The 18,106-nt window shown below is 36.8% G+C and overlaps 1 protein-coding gene across 1 annotated transcript; it reads right to left on the reverse strand.

Moving 5' to 3' along the window:
* Positions 1 to 1,487: 1,487 nt before the first annotated feature.
* On the reverse strand, positions 1,488 to 18,055 carry LOC131843454 (putative phosphoenolpyruvate synthase). The gene is made up of 23 exons (XM_059192099.1): positions 17,941 to 18,055; positions 17,391 to 17,648; positions 16,474 to 16,642; positions 15,785 to 15,895; positions 15,309 to 15,548; positions 11,406 to 11,533; positions 10,775 to 10,936; positions 10,365 to 10,543; positions 9,946 to 10,094; positions 9,493 to 9,623; positions 9,229 to 9,370; positions 8,997 to 9,144; positions 8,503 to 8,772; positions 8,255 to 8,386; positions 7,210 to 7,359; positions 6,566 to 6,730; positions 6,012 to 6,228; positions 4,414 to 4,655; positions 4,177 to 4,328; positions 3,553 to 3,780; positions 2,777 to 2,966; positions 2,551 to 2,668; positions 1,488 to 1,660 (listed from the first exon to the last, which is right to left on the reverse strand). Exons 1-23 carry the CDS (start codon positions 18,053 to 18,055, stop codon positions 1,506 to 1,508), a joined length of 3,951 nt encoding a protein of 1,316 aa, XP_059048082.1. The 3' UTR covers positions 1,488 to 1,505.
* Positions 18,056 to 18,106: the final 51 nt, after the last annotated feature.

Below are 18,106 nucleotides of genomic sequence, written 5' to 3' on the forward strand. Positions count from 1 at the left end.
TTATCAATATCATGATAATGAGATTTCCGTAATTGAATTAGGTACATTCTAGTTTGAATCAATAATAAGTAAGTGCAAGTATACTTATGTAATTGTAACATGTGTTTTAATAAATCTAGTTGTCATGACTCATACTCTTTATCTAGTTAGTTAAAGCTGTTGTTTGTTGTTTAATGACAAAGGCAAAGGTAAAGGTAACAAGTTGGTAGTAAAGGATCTCCACGAAAGCTGTCCTATTAATTATTCACACTATTATCTTGTACCGGTGCAAACACATACAGTTAAAAAGAGGAACCTAGTAGAGTCTAACTGACATTTTTTATTTACCATCACTATCAATATCCTACCCCTACCATCCTAACCGACATAACCTCGTGTTCATCTTGTCATCCTCCACTGGTGCCCCGCCAGCGTAAACCGTTAGCGCAAGCGGGTGCACCATTCCATTATCATCTTTAAAAAAAACCCCTACCATCCATATATCGCTCATATTTAGTTTTATTTTAATTCATCTAAATTAATTTGGGTTATCTTTGTAATTTGGTGAGTGAAGCCAGTTTGTAGTAGGTGTGCGATATGTATAGGTATTATATTATATAGCTGCGTACAGGATATATTTGGATTACACTCTGTGTTAGCATTCCTATTTTATGTTTAACAAAATATATGTATTATTACAACTATCAAAGAAAAAACACGTGAACATCCAGATAAAACGATTAATGCATAGATTAAGGATATCATAATCTTTAATTTTATATGTTATCCGGGCTCATATCAATCAAGGATTTCATATGTACAGTAAAGATTATAATTTCTATGTAATTTACAATACATGAGATAAACACGCTTACGTATCGCAGATACCAATCAATGTTTTGTCTTAATCAGTATGGCAAACAGATTATGTATAGTTAGTTCCTTCGTTACCTTTCGTTTATAAAAAACACTAAAATAATATTTAACAATAATATTAGCAACATTAACAAAATAAAAAATCATATTATCTTAGCATTTGTATGGGACTGGGTGTATAATGAGGGAGATCAAAGGCGAGACAAAATAAAACCACCGATGTTGTAATAAATATTTTGCTAAGACTAATATTAGATACCAAAATAAAACAAATATTCAAAAGGTAAGGTACTCTGTCCATTTGTCACTAAGCAACCTATTGTCCAATTTTCACTCGGTTTTCCACTCTTATTTATTATATTAATAATTTTATTTAATAATATTTTACCAATTGAACAATTGTAGATTAGTAGAATTGTAGATGTATCCGTATATGTCAAAGACGTGAAAGCGCATAAATTTTAACATAAAATTAAACATTATTTACATTAAAACAACTTTTATTAACACAAAATTCAAATAAGATTATCAGATTCTAATATTGAAGTAGAATAACCGTAAAGTATATTAAAAAAATCTTTAATATACTTTTATTGCCACCAGTTTTAGAACTAGGTATTTCAGTCTTTTGTATTATATCTTATGTCAAATCAACTATGATGCTCGGATTTTTCAGATATTTGTACTTTTTCGATCATCCCTTTAGTACCGGAGAGTCTCACGATATCTCCAGTTTTAAAAATGTCCGTAGCATCCACAGCTCCAACGAGAGAGGGCACCCCATACTCACGGGCTATTACCGCTCCTGTAAAATTAAAAAATCCATTAGGGGTCAGCCCAAACATTGTGGACATTTTTTAATAATTCAAATACCTAAAATAAATATAAAAATAAACTCGGGACAGTTCACACAGCGCCATCTAGACTCAAATTATGCTAGTGTGGGTACCAGATGACTGATAAATATACATAGATATAGATAGGTATATATTTTTTGTAAATACATTCATATTATACATAGAAAACACCCAGACCGATACAAACAATCATACTCATGAATACAAAGGGTTGTGTCATGCGAGCACTCGAAACCGTGACCTGAAGGCGGTATTCCAAACCGCAAGACTACCGAGGCCGTCAAAAATAATAAAAGAAATCCATTTTCATACTTATTCTTTGACACAAAAAAATATTCCAGCGAAAGCTTAAGACAATTTTTCAGGCGATCGCTAGAATTTTTGTCACAGTCGCACAAGAGAAATTATGTAAGAACCAAACAAAACAAAAACTTTAGATGCAGCTGGTAACTGTTACTTGCGACTTAGTCTGCACAAACTTTTATCCACTATTTCACCCCTCGCAAATTCAATTTTGAGGTAATTAAGATCCACATAAACATTTATTAGTCGTGAAAAGGGATTTATGTGCGAATAATTTGATATGTGGAGATATAATACCGAGTTGTATAGTGACATTAGAATTATCAAATATTTCATATATAATCTCAAAACTAGAGACTAATCTGTGTAAAAATAGTAAATCTAAAACTCTCTACCTTGTAATGACATTGCTGTAAAGAGAGATTTTATTAATTAAGAATGAGTAACTATAATTCTATGTATGTTTACTACGTCTATGCTACTCGTAATTCAGTAAAACCCAATTCTAAATTTTAAAAATGTATCAGTAACGAACCGTGTGATATGAGCCCGCCTAATTCCGTAACGATCCCAGTGAGTAGCGGGAAGTACGGCGACCAGCCGATGTCGGTGGCGTGCGTTATCAGCACGTCGCCTTGCTGCAATTGGTGGACCTGCAATAGAACGAACTCATTAATAATTTGCCACAATAAAGGCATACATGTTCAACGTTTATATAAACATGTAAATAATGCATGAAGACATCTCAATCCAAATCTCACCTCTGAAATATCCTTCACGACGCAAGCTCTAGCTATAACTTCTCCCCCACAGACCGATGTGGCTTCCAGCTTCACGTCACCGGCCGTCACTGCGGGAGCCTTCACTGGCAGGGGCTGAACCCATCCCGTATTTATTTCAGCGTACTTGAGCTTACTCCATTTCGAATAATATTGTTGACGTTGAATTGCTCTGTAATAATATATTTATGTAAGAATTATTATTCATTACTATTAACGAGCATTTACAATTCGATCGTACTGATCTATACAAATTCATTGTTAAGTTTATTTATTCTTTTTTCCGACTTTTCTTATCATCCAGATGAAATTGTTAATTGTTCGAACTCAATAGCAACTTGCAAACTGTTGGATGACAGATTGATTGTATACTAACTAAGACAGATTAGTACCTACATACATATCTCTATACTTCTATTAAATTATCTTATTAGGTAACAATAACTTTCTCATGGCATTTCCTCAGATTACCGCAAAAATTTTAATAGATTTTTAAAAACAATTTGCAATTCTACAGTCACAAATTATTATTATATTTTACTATTCTATTTCTATATAATTATTATGGTTCGTTACAGAGAACTAAATAATTTGATTTATATTTAATACTAATAAAAAAAAATCCCTAATGCTGTTGTAGTATTGTAGTGTATAAAAATCATTCAAGCAAAATATGACATTGATACTTCATTGATTGATTGATATTAATACAGAGAAGAAAAGTACTACAACCTTATTTGTAAGTAAGTATACCTTACTTTCTTAGTAATGCTGGATCTCTACTAGTTATATAGTCAGTTAACTCTTTCGTTCGGAAGAAAAACACGAGATCATGGTGCGGCAAGTACCAGCGGCGCACCAACTGCTTCCCGAGTTCGATAGCAGCCAGACGCAACTTGTGGACGCCCAAAATTAGATTCGCTTTTGTACTTTCTCTATTACGCACTGTCCACCGACACAAAGGCAGCAGCCACGACAACAGTCTCCTAGGTAAGAAAAATATTAGGTACATAACATGTTCTGTAACAATGAAGTTGATAAAATATGTAATCTCTGGCATAAAAGCAATAAGACCAATAGATTTTTAAGTGATACCCTGGATGGTTCAACATACTGTACCACTAACATCCCTACATCACATAACGCCAGTGGTAACCCTCATGCCTGCTACTAAGATGTGTTGTTATTTATGACGTTCCAAGGACTGTGGTATTGTAGGTTATTTCGCAACTGTGCCAAGGCCGGGTTACACTTTAGCACCATAATACAATCTGTTCTTTCCTTCTGCATTCTCAACAAAAAGCTGACTTTGTTCACTGATACTGACTCTCACCTTATTTACTATTTCAGTCGTACTTAACAAGTGACTTATCAAAAGTTACCTAGTAAGTGGCTTTCTTGGGGTTGTGAGCGCAGCGATGATTTCAGCATCAGATTTATTTCCTTTGTTTTCTTTTTCATTTACTTTCATGTTTTGAAGGATTTTCATGAGCTCTTCGGGAACTAATGCCCATGGTTTAGTTGCCATATCATACTGTAATAAAGACATTGAGTCGATTATTTATTAAACTGTGTGTTTTGATTGCGTAATTGCGAGAATTAATATTTATATAATTTACCTCCATGATAGCTCTATGACCATGCTCATTCAAAAAGTCTTGCACATTCGTATAGGTATTAGGCAAGTTACTCATCAGCCAGTTTAAGGCGTCCCTGGGTTCCTGCGCCTTAAATTCGTCATATTTTTCTGAAGCCTCCAACTCACGTGTCAGTTTCGCTAGAACTAACGGCACTTCAGCGGATAGCACTTCCCCAGAGTAAAGTAACGTGTTTATTTCGTTGAAAAGATCCGTTGTGAAATCTGTGAAAAAATAAATGGCGCTGTTTGATAGGTCTATGGATACTTATCAAGATATTTTTATGAAGAATATTTGGAACACAAGAGAGATACGGGATCAGTATAACCAGTCTATCCCACTAAAACAATGTAGTGTAATAAATATAATTCAAATTCAAAAATCATTTATTCATGTAGGACATTTTAGCTGCTTATGAACGTAAAATTTTTATTTACGTTATGATTATTATATTACGTTATAATTTTAATTTTTTCCCTACCGTTCAATTCGGTATATAGATCCTATTGAGAAAAACTGGCAAACTCAATTGAATTACTTTTTTTTTTAAAGTCAGTTTATTTACAATGTATATTTATATAGATGTCTATGTCTAACTAATAATTGACGTAGTGGAGTAACCTGAAACAGTCATGCTCGCTATAAAATTCAAACTTGTGGCGGCGTGGTGGGCCGGGTCGATGTGCTCCCTCAAATATGGCTGAGTACAATGATGGCTGGCTCATACGTCATACTCGTGAACGGGTGCTGCTTGTGGGGACTGGTCTGTTCAGGTTGTGAACACTGATTAAATTTTTTATTCTTTGCGATAGCATAAGCTGGTGGTCACTCTATTCTCCCAAATTTGAATTTTAATAACTGTATTTATCATAAACATGTTATTTGAAAAAAATACGAGCTGAGTTTCTTGTCAGTTCTTCTCATCTCGATATCATTCCGAACTGACGGTAGATTTGACATATCATAAGAGTCTGTAATAGACCTACATAAATAAAGATATTTTGAATTTTGAATTCTGAATTTTTTAACATTAAATGAAAATCCAGTGCATGAACAACTATTGCCATGCACGCTCGTCATTCAACTAAACGTTTAGAGAGTAATAGGCTTTGCTCAGTAAATATGATTTAACAGATGTTTTTAATTTATTTAAGGGTAATTCCAATCATATCCTTTGGTATCTTATTGTAAATTTTTATATCATTCTCATAAAAGACCTAATGACTTTTTCTAAACGATACTTGGGGACGCAAGTATGTCTATAAATCTAGTTAACCTTTGCAAGATAAGTTGATACTCGTACATACCACGAATTATTCATATAAATTACTGAGAATATTAAACTATATGCTATTCTTACTTTAATGTTTGGTTTAGTTTCAATAATTTAATAACCCATACTGATGCTCACTGTATTCACTTTAAATTTAATATTTAACTGTATTATTGCAATTAAGCACTGCAAATGCAATTTCATTTGAAACAGAGCAGTGTTTCTTTTTAGTTTTTCTGGGTTCAAACTCATATATTTTTTTTAATAAAAATAACTTAAAATTAAAAAATATATTACAGTTTTTTACCTGTGGCGCCTTCTAACAATATGATCATTGCAATGTATTGACTAGCTGTGCTGGCCCCAGTAGTGAAACCGTGGTTCAAGGAGAGTCGATACATTACATCCAATTCCTTTAACAACGTCTCCAACATCTGCATCGGGTCTTCACTGTCCATTCTTATATTCATTTTCTTGACCGTCGTAATACTATCTTTCATCTTCGGATTTGAACTTCTTAGATACTAAAATAAGTGGAATATAAAGTAAATGTCAGTGCACTCTATAAGAAAAGATTAAAGAAGAAAATGAAGCGAATAACTAACAGGCAGCCACTAAATAGGAAGTAAAAAGTAGGTATATAATATTGATACTGAGATTGATATTGCATATTGTGCTTAATCAGTTAATTTGAAACTATGTAATTACAATATTTTATACTTTTACCACTGTTATTTAATTATTTTCTCAAATTTATTCACGTGATTAGGATATGGTGATGCTCCAGAAGAAAATGCAGTCGCATATGAAAATACTAACTAGTTATCTATGCTAAAATAAATATTCCAGACATAAATTTACCAATATTATAGTTTTCAGTAGGTCAATATAGTGGGTCCACTGCGGCGGGTGACGACGCAACGCTACGTTAAATAGGTTTTGGTCAGCAACCTTCCTTCCATGGAGAGATATCTCATTCATACGTACGCCACTATTCAGTTCTTTAGGTACTCGGCGATAGACTGACTGTGAAATATTGACTAAATTTAACGTAACGAAACGTAACGTTTTCTTTTAACGTGTGTGTAAATATTAGATAATTTAATGTAATACAAGTTTCTTAAAACAACTCCATTGTTTATTGATACTAATTCCAAAGACGTAGATGTATAATTTTGAAAAACAATTCAGTTATTCAACTGCACGTATAATATGAAGGTACGATAATGTTGTAATTTTTAACAAATTAAAATTTAATAATACCCATGGTTAATAATATTATTTAGATACATTAAAAGACGTAATTACAAGAAACTAAACGGAAGAAATAATTTAGAGGATAGAAGAAAAAACACCACAATCAGCAACCATATCGCGAAAGGACATGTCTTTCAGGCAACCTTAACTTGAAATCCAGGTATGTAAATTTATATTTTAAAAGGTTCTGTTAGTAGTAGTACAAAATAAGCATTACGTTTTTACTGTAAAGTGTACTACAAACTTACATTGTACAGTGATATTCCAACTCTGTTATGAGTAATTACAAGACTGTCTTCCCAAGGCTCCATGTCAAAACTGACCATTTTATTCAATCCGGCCACCATTGGAGTGACGACGAAATCAGCTGTCAATGGAGTAACTGGCTTCGGAAATACCTGTTGAAATTTGACAAACTTCTATAATTTGCTGCCTACATCATTAGTGTTCCACCTTTTTATAAATGGTTATCATATAACGAGCCAAGGGATGAAACCGACGCAAGAAGAATTGCAAGCAATCGACGAGTACCCTAAACCCACGACAGTCAAAGATTTTCGTCGTTATTTGGGTAGAATGAATTTTTATTGTGACTAAAGGGCATAATATCTTAATCTTTTACAGTTAATTTTTATAACTTCATTTTTTGTGTGTGTAATATTTTTTTTCTCTCAAGGGGGAAATATCTATGGGACACAGTTACAAAATAATAATTGCAATTAAATATGGCTAGTAAGACAAACTCAATATTGTCTACTAAGCACTGCCGTGTCTAAAATGCGTCACCCCACCTTACATTTTCCTATTGTCATTTAGTATATAAGATCAATATTTTTATGTACATATTGTCAGTCTATTATCATCTATAATATACATAGTCTCTACCAACAATATCGTATTCATCATCAACAGTCTGCATATAAAATTCGCAAAATATAATAATATATATTATTATAGCTGATTTGCCAAGATGTTTTTCCCACGTATGTCAACAATATAGTGTGATTTCAAAATAGTTGCAGCAACTGTAAGCTTATAAAATGTCTATTGAACTACAACTATTATTTTTTACTAGTTGTGCCCGCGGTTTCACCTGCATGAAATTTATAGCTTATGCGTTATTCTGATGTATAAGTTATATTACTGTAAGGTTTCATCAAAATCCGTTCAATAGTTGTTGCGTGAAAGAGTACCAAATATCCATCTATCCATCGGTCCATCAAGACCCACAAACTTTCGCGTTTATTTAGTAAGATTTTAGAATCGTATTTAGAAAGTTAAATAGTATCTCACTTCACCGGTGTTTGCGAAGGTAGTTAGATCTTCATCGGACATGATAGGTGTGTCCATTTCGTGCAGCAGTTCCTCCTCCGTCCAACGCTCCAAGGATGTTATGGGACGCGCTTGTAATAGATATATGCCATCCTGTAAATTGAATATTATAAATAGATATTTGATAATTAATAAGATATTTATTACCTATATCATATTATAAATAAATATTTCATAATTAATATATCATGCACATAACTTTAAAGTACCTTTGTAATAGCCCACTCGATGTCCCTTCCAGCTCCCCATAAATTTTCTTGAGCCACTCCAATCTCAGCCAGTTTCAACGCTTCTGTTTGAGATAAACACGGAAGGCTACGTTCTGTTTCTGGTACATCCTCGGTGGTGACTCCACCAGTACTAGCTTTCATCACTCGCTGAGTCTTTGAACCTAAATCGACTTTCATTATGGTAAGGTTACTATCTTCACCTCGTCTTAATATTATTGTATCTGGATCTACTGAACCCGATACAACAGTCTGCAAGAAATACAATATTTTTCTACTAGTAAATTTTAGTTGACAATTGAAGAACATTGAAAAAACATAAATAGAGAAACGAATTGTCATAACTAGAATTATGTTGAGGTATTTTTATAAAACTGCATAATTTTGTATGATACAAAGTTATGCAGGTCAAAAAATATATATATATATTTGAGTTGATGAAAAATTCTACAAGGAATATGTGGCTGTGCACTTACCTCACCAAGTCCGTAGTTGGCTGTGATGAGTAGCCGTGATGCGTCGCCCCGGTCTGGGTGTCGCGTGAACATGACGCCGGCCGCGCGCGGCTCCACCAGCGCCTGCACCACCACGCCGCCGCCGCACGCGCACGGCTGCCCGTTCTGTCTGTACCACGCACCACACCAGCAGTAGTATTAATACCACTATCGATTGACGTTATCAACGACGGTAATACCGTGCGAGTAGTACCTGCGGTAGTAGGCGCTGGTGAATGCAAACATGGAGGCCCAGCACTTCTGCACGGCGCGCAGTACGTGCTCGTCGCTCGTACAGCCCAGTATCGTCTCGTTCTGCCCGGCCGCCGAGAGCGTCTCGCTATCTTCACCCACCGCTGTTGCATTTTAGATGATTGCGAAATCGTTAATTGATAATATTTAGACACTTCCAAAAAAACTATATCAAAGCCTGTTGTTTCTCAACCTTATAATCATCATCAACTATTTTCAATCTTACCTGAAGATCTGACGGCAAATTGTTGTTCTAAATCCTGTTTCACAGTCGCATTTCTTAATTCCTTTAGGTGAACTAGTATCTCTTTTCTTACATCTTCAGTTACTTCTGTATTGACAAATAATTCTACAGCCCTGAAATACAAGATAACCAGCTTAATCTCTGAAATCGGCAAGGAAAAAAAATTATTTATAATTATTATTTACTTTGATATGTTCATGACTTTCTTATATATGTTTAATGAAATGAAAAGAATATCTACTGTTGATTATACATTGGACCCCGCACTAGGTGAATATAATATAATATAATATCTACTTAGTTGTATATGTTGTGTTGTATGTTGTTGTATTAGTATATACCTACTGATAATCGATCTTTTAAGAAGATCTTCTATTATAAATTAATGGATAAACTTCAGCTACAACGTAATTGTAGGGAAAATACCAAACGTACTTTGTACACTTGTCTTTGAAATTGATTTCATTATAGTCTTCATTAGCAGCCTCTATTTCACGGATAGCTGCCAATATTTTTGGATTAGCACCGAGATGTTTCTCCAAAGCTCGTATTGTCAAACAAAATCCTGGTGGCACTTTGTAACCCTGAAATATTATTTAGGAGGTCCATAATTATTCGATTATTTATATTGATCGAAGCAGAGTATAAATATTGAAAATGTACCATGTCAAGTTGACTTGAAACCATAGTGATAAATTCGTCTCGATGGGCTAGCAGACCTGACCTTAGACTCCTTCCACTGGTGCCCCGCCAATGTAAACCATTAATGCAGGCGGGTGCACTGTTATTGTTATAACAAAAGGTCTCGACAATATGATCTTCACGAATGCGTATGAATGGTAAAAGATATCCACCTCACTGTCTTGTACGGAAACAAGAAGAGCCAAAGAAGCGCCCTTACCCCCGACATAGTCGGGACAGGCCGCGGCGCGGGCTTCGAATGGCAAGCAGTAGCCCACGGAACCAACTTCACTAACACTAAGCCACTTGAGGGTGCGCGGTGGAGGCAGACCCGCTGTTGGATCTGATATTTCTGTAATATATTAATTTTTTTATTCCAATACTAATATAGATATGTATAAGTTGTAATGTGTCTCAATGTTCATCTTATGATTCTTTTTATGATACACAAGCGTTCAGTTATTTCGTAAACATAAAGAATGCAATGTATTATTGTAATACTTTACAATTAGAAGCCAATAATTATCAAAGAGAATCATTAATACTCATCTATAACCTCCATAACTTTGTTTTTTTTTCTTACCTGTAGGCTCATAGCCAAGTTCTAGTGTACCAGAGCCGGGTGAATCATCAATGCTGACCACCAAGGTACGATACTCCAACTCTTGTTGGTATGGAATTCCACTTAGTAAATTACCGCCATCGTCATTAATACGTAGAACCAAGCGAATACTGCGATATTTAGCTACAACAGACAAACCAAAATGAACAAGCCTAGTACATAATAAATATCGACTGGTAGAGGTTAACCACAGATTTTAATTAGCATTTTATACCACTTTTATATAGTGAATAAGAATAAAGATTAAATAAACACTAGCTGTTCCGCGCACACTTATCAATATATTTCACCAAAATTACATAATATCTTTTTAAATTATGTGTGGTATTCTTTATAAGCTATGTAGTTTCAGCAAAATCAATTCAGTAGTTATTGTGGGAAAGAGTAACAAATATCCATCCATCCATCCATCCATACTAACAAACTTTCCCGTATATTAACTGAATATTATGTGCGTAAAAATTGAAAGACAATTAAGTCAAAACCCCAATAAAATTGTACTGGAACAGAAGTGATATTGATACCACATATTTATCACCAATGCGACTAGAATAATAATGTTAGCCATTTTAATGAAATGCATTTAACTTACTGCTCACATTTATCGTGTAAATCTTCGGTACCCCAGATATAGATTCACAAAAATCTCCCAGAACAAAATCTGTATCAATTATACTTTCAACTTTATAGTTAGGGTACCTGACATGTCCAGAGATGCATCTGCAAACAAATTTTAATAGTTAAATAAATATTATGAACATATAACAACCTAATAGGTAAAATAGTCTTAGATATACAAGTCAGATTGACTAAGTACATATAAAATTTTAAAAAAATGTTATTTAGCTCTCTGTGTAGTGATGGAGCAAGAATACATGATGGTTCGGGTCGCAATTCCTTTCCATATCCAGGATATTATATAAGTGGTAGAGCAAACTGTACGACCACACGTGGTTGTTCAGCACGATTGGGCCGCTCGAACCGGGAAATACCACACCTCGGCAGAAAACCGGCGTTAAGCGATATCGCGTTTCGCATGGTGAGCTGTAGGTTCCGGACGCCCCTCCCCCTCCCCCTATCCCTTTCCTACTTCCTTCCCCTACCCACCCCTTTCTTACATACCATGGCAGCGGATTATAAGAGATTTTTACCCCAGGGTGGTACCAGTAACAATGTTACTGGAGAATCCACCCCTGAGATATCACACTCAGGCTGCCCTGCGTATTCTGGGGTGGGCAATTCTCCGCTCAATTTGGCCAGAAGGAAACCGAGCAAATCTCCATCGGCGTTTCCCTTGCTCATAGTCAGTTTTTGCAACATCAGGGGAATTCATTCCAATCTCAACGCCGTTCACCACCATCTAGAGACGGCGAGGCCGGCTTTGCTCTTCCTTACGGAGACGAAAATATCCTGTCCCGATGAAATTTCGTACCTGACCTACCCTGGATATAAATAGGAACACCATTTTATTCCACGGGCCGGTGTGTGCGCTTATGTCAGAGAGGATATTTGTTGTCGCCGTCTTGGTACACTTGAAGGTTGACCTGTCCATTTTATGGTTGCGTGTAGATTGCGATGACCACCCCCGCATCTATGCATGCTTATACAGGTCCCATAGCGGTAACACCGAAACTGACCGACTCATTGAACACGTCCAAATGGCTACAGATTTTTTGCTCCAACAGATTCCCTGCGCTGAGGTCGTGATTCTAGGTGACTTCAACGCCCATCACGCTGAATGGCTCGGTTCACGTACCACCGATTATGCGGGGAGATCTGTTCATGGCTTTGCTTTGGCATATGGTTTGACGCAACTGGTATCCTCGCTTACGCGAATTCCTGATGTTGTTGACCATATACCTTCACTGTTGGACCTTCAGCTGACTTCTCATCCGGACGAATATCAGATCTCTGTGGAAGCCCCACTGGGATCCTCTGATCATTGTCTGATACGGAGCGAAGTGCCTCTCACGCGTCCTTCTTTGCCGCGATCTATTGGTCGACGTCGTGTTTGGCATTTTAAGTCGGCAGATTGGGATGAGATGCGAAGTTTTTTTGCATCTTACCCATGGGGGCGAGTTTGCTTCGCACTGGACGATCCCGATGCAATAGCTGAATCTGTCACCGATGTAGTACTTCAGGGAATGGAGATGTTTATTCCAAATTCCCTGGTACCTGTCGGTGGTAGATCTCAGTCCTGGTATGGCGGATCATGTAGATCGGCGTCTCGCCATAAGCAGGAATGCTTCCGTGCCTGGATTGCAGCTGTGAAGTCGAGTGATCCAGATACTAGTGCCCATAAAAGGAAGTATAACTCCGCTTCCAGGTCCTTCAAAAGAGTTATAGCCACAGCAAAGTCGGAGCACATCAGCAGAATTGGTAGGAGATTGAACAGTCTTCCATCTGGATCCCGGGCTTTTTGGTCTCTTGCCAAGGCTGCTCAAGGAAATTTCTGTCAGCCATCTTTTCCACCACTGCGCAGAGAGGATAACTCGTTGGCCCAACATGCTAAAGAGAAGGCCGATCTCCTTGGGTCTCTTTTTGCATGCAACTCGACACTGGACGATAGGGAGCAATCACCGCCGGTCATCTCGCGGTGTGAGACTTCTATGCCAGAGGTAAAATTTACCCAAAAACTGGTACGTAAGTCTCTTTTCTCCCTAGATATCCAAAAGTCGAGTGGGCCTGACGGTATTTCTGCTATTGTGCTCAGGACGTGTGCACCTGAGTTGGCTCCGGTACTAACGCGTCTTTTCCGGTACTGCTACTCTACAGGTGTAGTCCCGAAACTTTGGAAGACGGCTTTGGTTCATCCGATCCCTAAGAAGGGAGAACGCTCAGATCCAGCTAACTATAGGCCCATAGCCATCACCTCCTTATTCTCAAAGATCATGGAGTCGATAGTCAACCGTCAACTCCTACGATACCTAGAAGTGAACCAGTTGATTTCTGATCGTCAATATGGCTTTCGCCAGGGTCGGTCGGCTGGTGATCTTCTAGCGTATTTGACACATCGATGGGCAGAGGCTATTGAGAGTAAGGGGGAGGCCCTATCTGTTAATCTGGATATTGCGAAGGCCTTTGATCGGGTTTGGCACAAGGCTCTTCTTTCAAAGCTACCATCCTTTGGGTTGCCTGCGAAGTTATGCAAATGGGTCGCCAGCTTTCTCGCTGATCGGAGCATCAAGATCGTTGTCGATGGTGCTTGCTCCGACCCACACTCTGTGAATGCTGGTGTTCCACAAGGCTGTGTGCTATCTCCGACTCTGTTCCTTCTGCATATCAATGACATGTTACAAATCAACAACATTCATTGCTATGCGGATGACAGTACCGGAGATGCCTTGTACAGCGGCCATGCTAATATGTTGCAGGCAAAAGTTATAGAGTACCGGAACAAACTTGTGTCCGAAATCGAAACTTCACTCCATCAAGTTTCGGTCTGGGGTCAGGAAAATTGTGTTCAATTCAACCCCAAGAAGACACAAGTTTGCGCGTTTACCGCTAAAAAGAATCCATTTATCGTATCTCCTCAGTTTCAAGACACTCTCCTTGATGTGAAGCCAAATCTCGAGGTCCTTGGCGTTGATATATCCAGTGACGTTCAGTTTTGCGGTCATTTGGAGGACAAGGCTAAAATAGCCTCGAAGAAGCTTGGTGTGCTCAGTAGAGTGAGACGGTATTTCACGGCGGCCCATCGCTTGCAATTATACAAGGCGCAGATCCGGCCGCATATGGAATACTGTTCTCATCTCTGGGCCGGAGCACCACAATACCAGCTACTTCCATTTGACCGCATTCAGAATCGAGCAGCCAGAATCATTGTTAATCAACGTCTATATGACAAACTCGACCCATTGGCTTTGCGACGAGATATTGCATCTCTGTGCATTTTCTACCGCATATATCACGGGGAGTGTTCTGAGGAATTGTTCGGATTAATACCAGCTGCTGAGTTTCACCACCGTACCACCCGCCAGAAACTGAAATACCATCCTGATCATCTGGATGAATGGCGGTCTTCCACAGTACGGTTTTCTAGAAACTTTTTGCCTCGCACAACCACATTGTGGAATCACCTTCCAGCAATGGTATTTCCGAACCGATACGATATTGAAACCTTCAAGAAAAGAGCTTATTCCTTTTTAAAAGGCCGACAACGTACTTGCAATTCCCCTGGTGTTGCGGGTGCTCATGGGCGGCGGTAATCACTTACCATCAGGTGAGCCGCTTGCTCGTTTGTCCCCTGTGTTATAAAAAAAAAAAGGTAAAATAAGAAAACAATTTTCATAACATCAAGACAAGAAATGGAAAACTCAAAACAACCGCAAATTATACCCCTTGAAAGGCACTTAATGTATTCTTTTATAAAAGAGATAATTGTTAAAGTAGATGACAACTAGTAGTAGAATTAATCAGTAGAAAATAACTTATAAAAAAAAATTAACATAATTATATTATAATATTACGGAATATACAAAATAGGAATACATACTGCGTCAAAATATTTCTATATGAAAGTCCACGAAGATGCACCACGGTGCCATCCTTAGAAGATGCTGTAACAGTAACCGAGCGTCTCCGACCCTCATACCCATGGGGCGCCCAACTTCTTTCTCTCACTCCTCGCAGACGTAAATACTCATCCTTGTCCAAAACGCCTTGTTGATCAAAACATTGAAAACGGCCTTGCACAGCACCACATTGCAACCATCCGCCCTCTTCCCATTTACCTCTGTAAATCCGTTAAATATTATGAAAAATATATATACATTCCCAAATATGCATAGGATAATAGATGTGACGGTCCTTCAGTGTTTTGAACGATTTTGACGGTTATTTAAAATTATATAAATGATAATATTCTTTAAGGGCTTCCGACATCGTTTATATAATGTGTACAATGTGCTTCAGGTTTCTTTACACTACTATCAAAAATAATATAAATGTTGTGATTTTTGAAAAACTTACAGTAAATAAGGCCAGTTGCTATCTCGCCATGGCTCCAAAGACAAAGCTTGTGCTGCGAGCTCTGCACTCCAGTCCTCAGGATATCGCAATGCATTTGAGGCAGATATCCATCTAAAACAAAGAAAAACTTAATACATTAAAGGTTTATTTACTATATAAAAACGAGTACATTTCTCGTATTTATGTATGTGATTGGTAACTTTCTGAACTTGCTTATCCATACAGCTACTCCTGTTTAAAAAATTCTTACGGCATTTCAAAGGTTACATAATATATATGTAATCACATCAATAAATATAGGCACTTAATTCATTCAAATTATAGGGTTGTCAGTTACCGAAATAACTTATTAATTAATTTTAGGGCACACTACGCCCTAGAATTATTTGTTTTCGTTACTTCTATACGACTTCTACAAATGAACCTGTAGATTATAAATATTTAGGAAAGAGATAGTCTGTAGTCAATTTAAAGTACTTGGGTATAATAGGTACATTATTGCATTCACCTGAGGAGCTAGAAAACCAATTACACAATAGTTTAGTCTCCAATTGTGGCAATGGTCATGGTGTTATATAGGTATATATTTTATTAAGTTTACATAATAGAATATCTATAAGTAGTAATTTCTAGTTATTCCAGTCGGTGCGGCGACTGGTCTGTTAATATTATAGTAATAGATTACATACATAAAATTAAAAGTAACATGCTGTAAAGCACCATCTTCGACTGAAGTGAGCAGACCATTAAACAATATCCTCAGGCGAGTCTTTGACTCCAGGACTTGGATCTTCAGCCCACCTGCACTCCAAGCACCTTCAGTATCCTCCCAGTAGCATGTTATAGTATCTGGATGTTCTGGGACAAAACGTAGACACTTGGTGTAATTATTTTGCGACAGCTGTATAAGTACACATATATGTGGTATGAACTTATACAAAATCTGGTCGCGGATTTCATTCTTGAGAATAAGAAACATTGGTATTTATGAGTAGGGCTATTATTATAAGGAATTGAAAGTAGACGTAAGTCTTGTTACGTCTTGACGTAAGATTGTAAGTCGTCCAAGTGCATAGTATCAATTAAGTATTTGTTGTCTTGGCAAATGTTGTACCTGCCAAGACAACTACACATTAGTAACAAAGATGCACTAGTACAGCGATTGTTTTTCTTTTACCGATACGTGATCGGATGATCGTAATATTAGTATTCTTTTGTATTTTTTTCAACTAACAGCATTCCCAAAATGCTTGGATACACAACACAACCGATACACCGTACCATATACCGTAGGAAAAACAAAGGACTTATTTTCTCTATAAAATAGGCCAGGTATTTTTTAATAGAATAATTGTCATTTTCCGTCCATTTTTCGTTAAGTTTTTGCGACGAAGTGGAAATATTGTGTATTTTTCAGCACTTTATAATATATTAGGCCTCAACTATTATCTTCGAAGGTATAGAAGTGTTTTTATAAATCGTAAACGTTAACAAAAATACCGGGATATTTGGATTAAAAGAACAAACAATGTGTTATAGAACTTATAGATACTGTCAGCGCAATATACTTTACTAACTTTAGTAAATTAATTGATAAATAACATACTTGGTAGTCTATAACTGGATCCATCTGCTAACTTGACGTATACTGTGATTTCCGCAATGGGGTGCCTTCCGCACAACTTTCGTATACCAAGAAGTACAGCAGTCCCGTCCGCGCAGGTGGCGCGTACGTCGACGGAGTCCCAGCCCTCGTACAGATCAGTACGAGGTAAATCGTCTGTAGGTACTAACACACACTGCGCCTTCCAGCGGCCTATTGCAAACCATCTCGATAACCAACATTTGAGAGGATAATTCCATCCTAAAAAATTGTCAATAGTTTTATATTGGATCGATATCGTAAGGGGATCGGTAGCCCACGAGATGAGCTAAAATAATGTGACATGTCATTTCTGTAAAAAAATTAAATATGTAATATGTATTACATATTTAAGATATTATTATATCGGTACCTATTTGATACTTCTGTGCTAAGTAGTTATTTATATAAAGGGATTTTTATGTTATTTAAATAAAGGGAAGGAAGTCGTAGTATAATAATGTTAAGTATAATTTGTTAGTTTTTTTTAATTGTTAGTTTATAATAAACAAACCTGGCTGGCTATAAGGCCCTTTCTTTTCTGTTTTCCGTTTTTTAAAAAGCATTAAGTACACAACCAAAACGAACGTTGCCAAACCAGCTTGAAAGAAAATATCCAAAAGTACCATGTTAAATAAATACAACTATAGTAAAAGTTAATTTCAAAATAATGAACTAGT

Source organism: Achroia grisella, unplaced genomic scaffold, assembly GCF_030625045.1.
Source record: "Achroia grisella isolate CSIRO2021 unplaced genomic scaffold, CSIRO_AGI_Agris_v1 utg308, whole genome shotgun sequence".
Lineage (NCBI taxonomy): Eukaryota > Metazoa > Arthropoda > Insecta > Lepidoptera > Pyralidae > Achroia > Achroia grisella.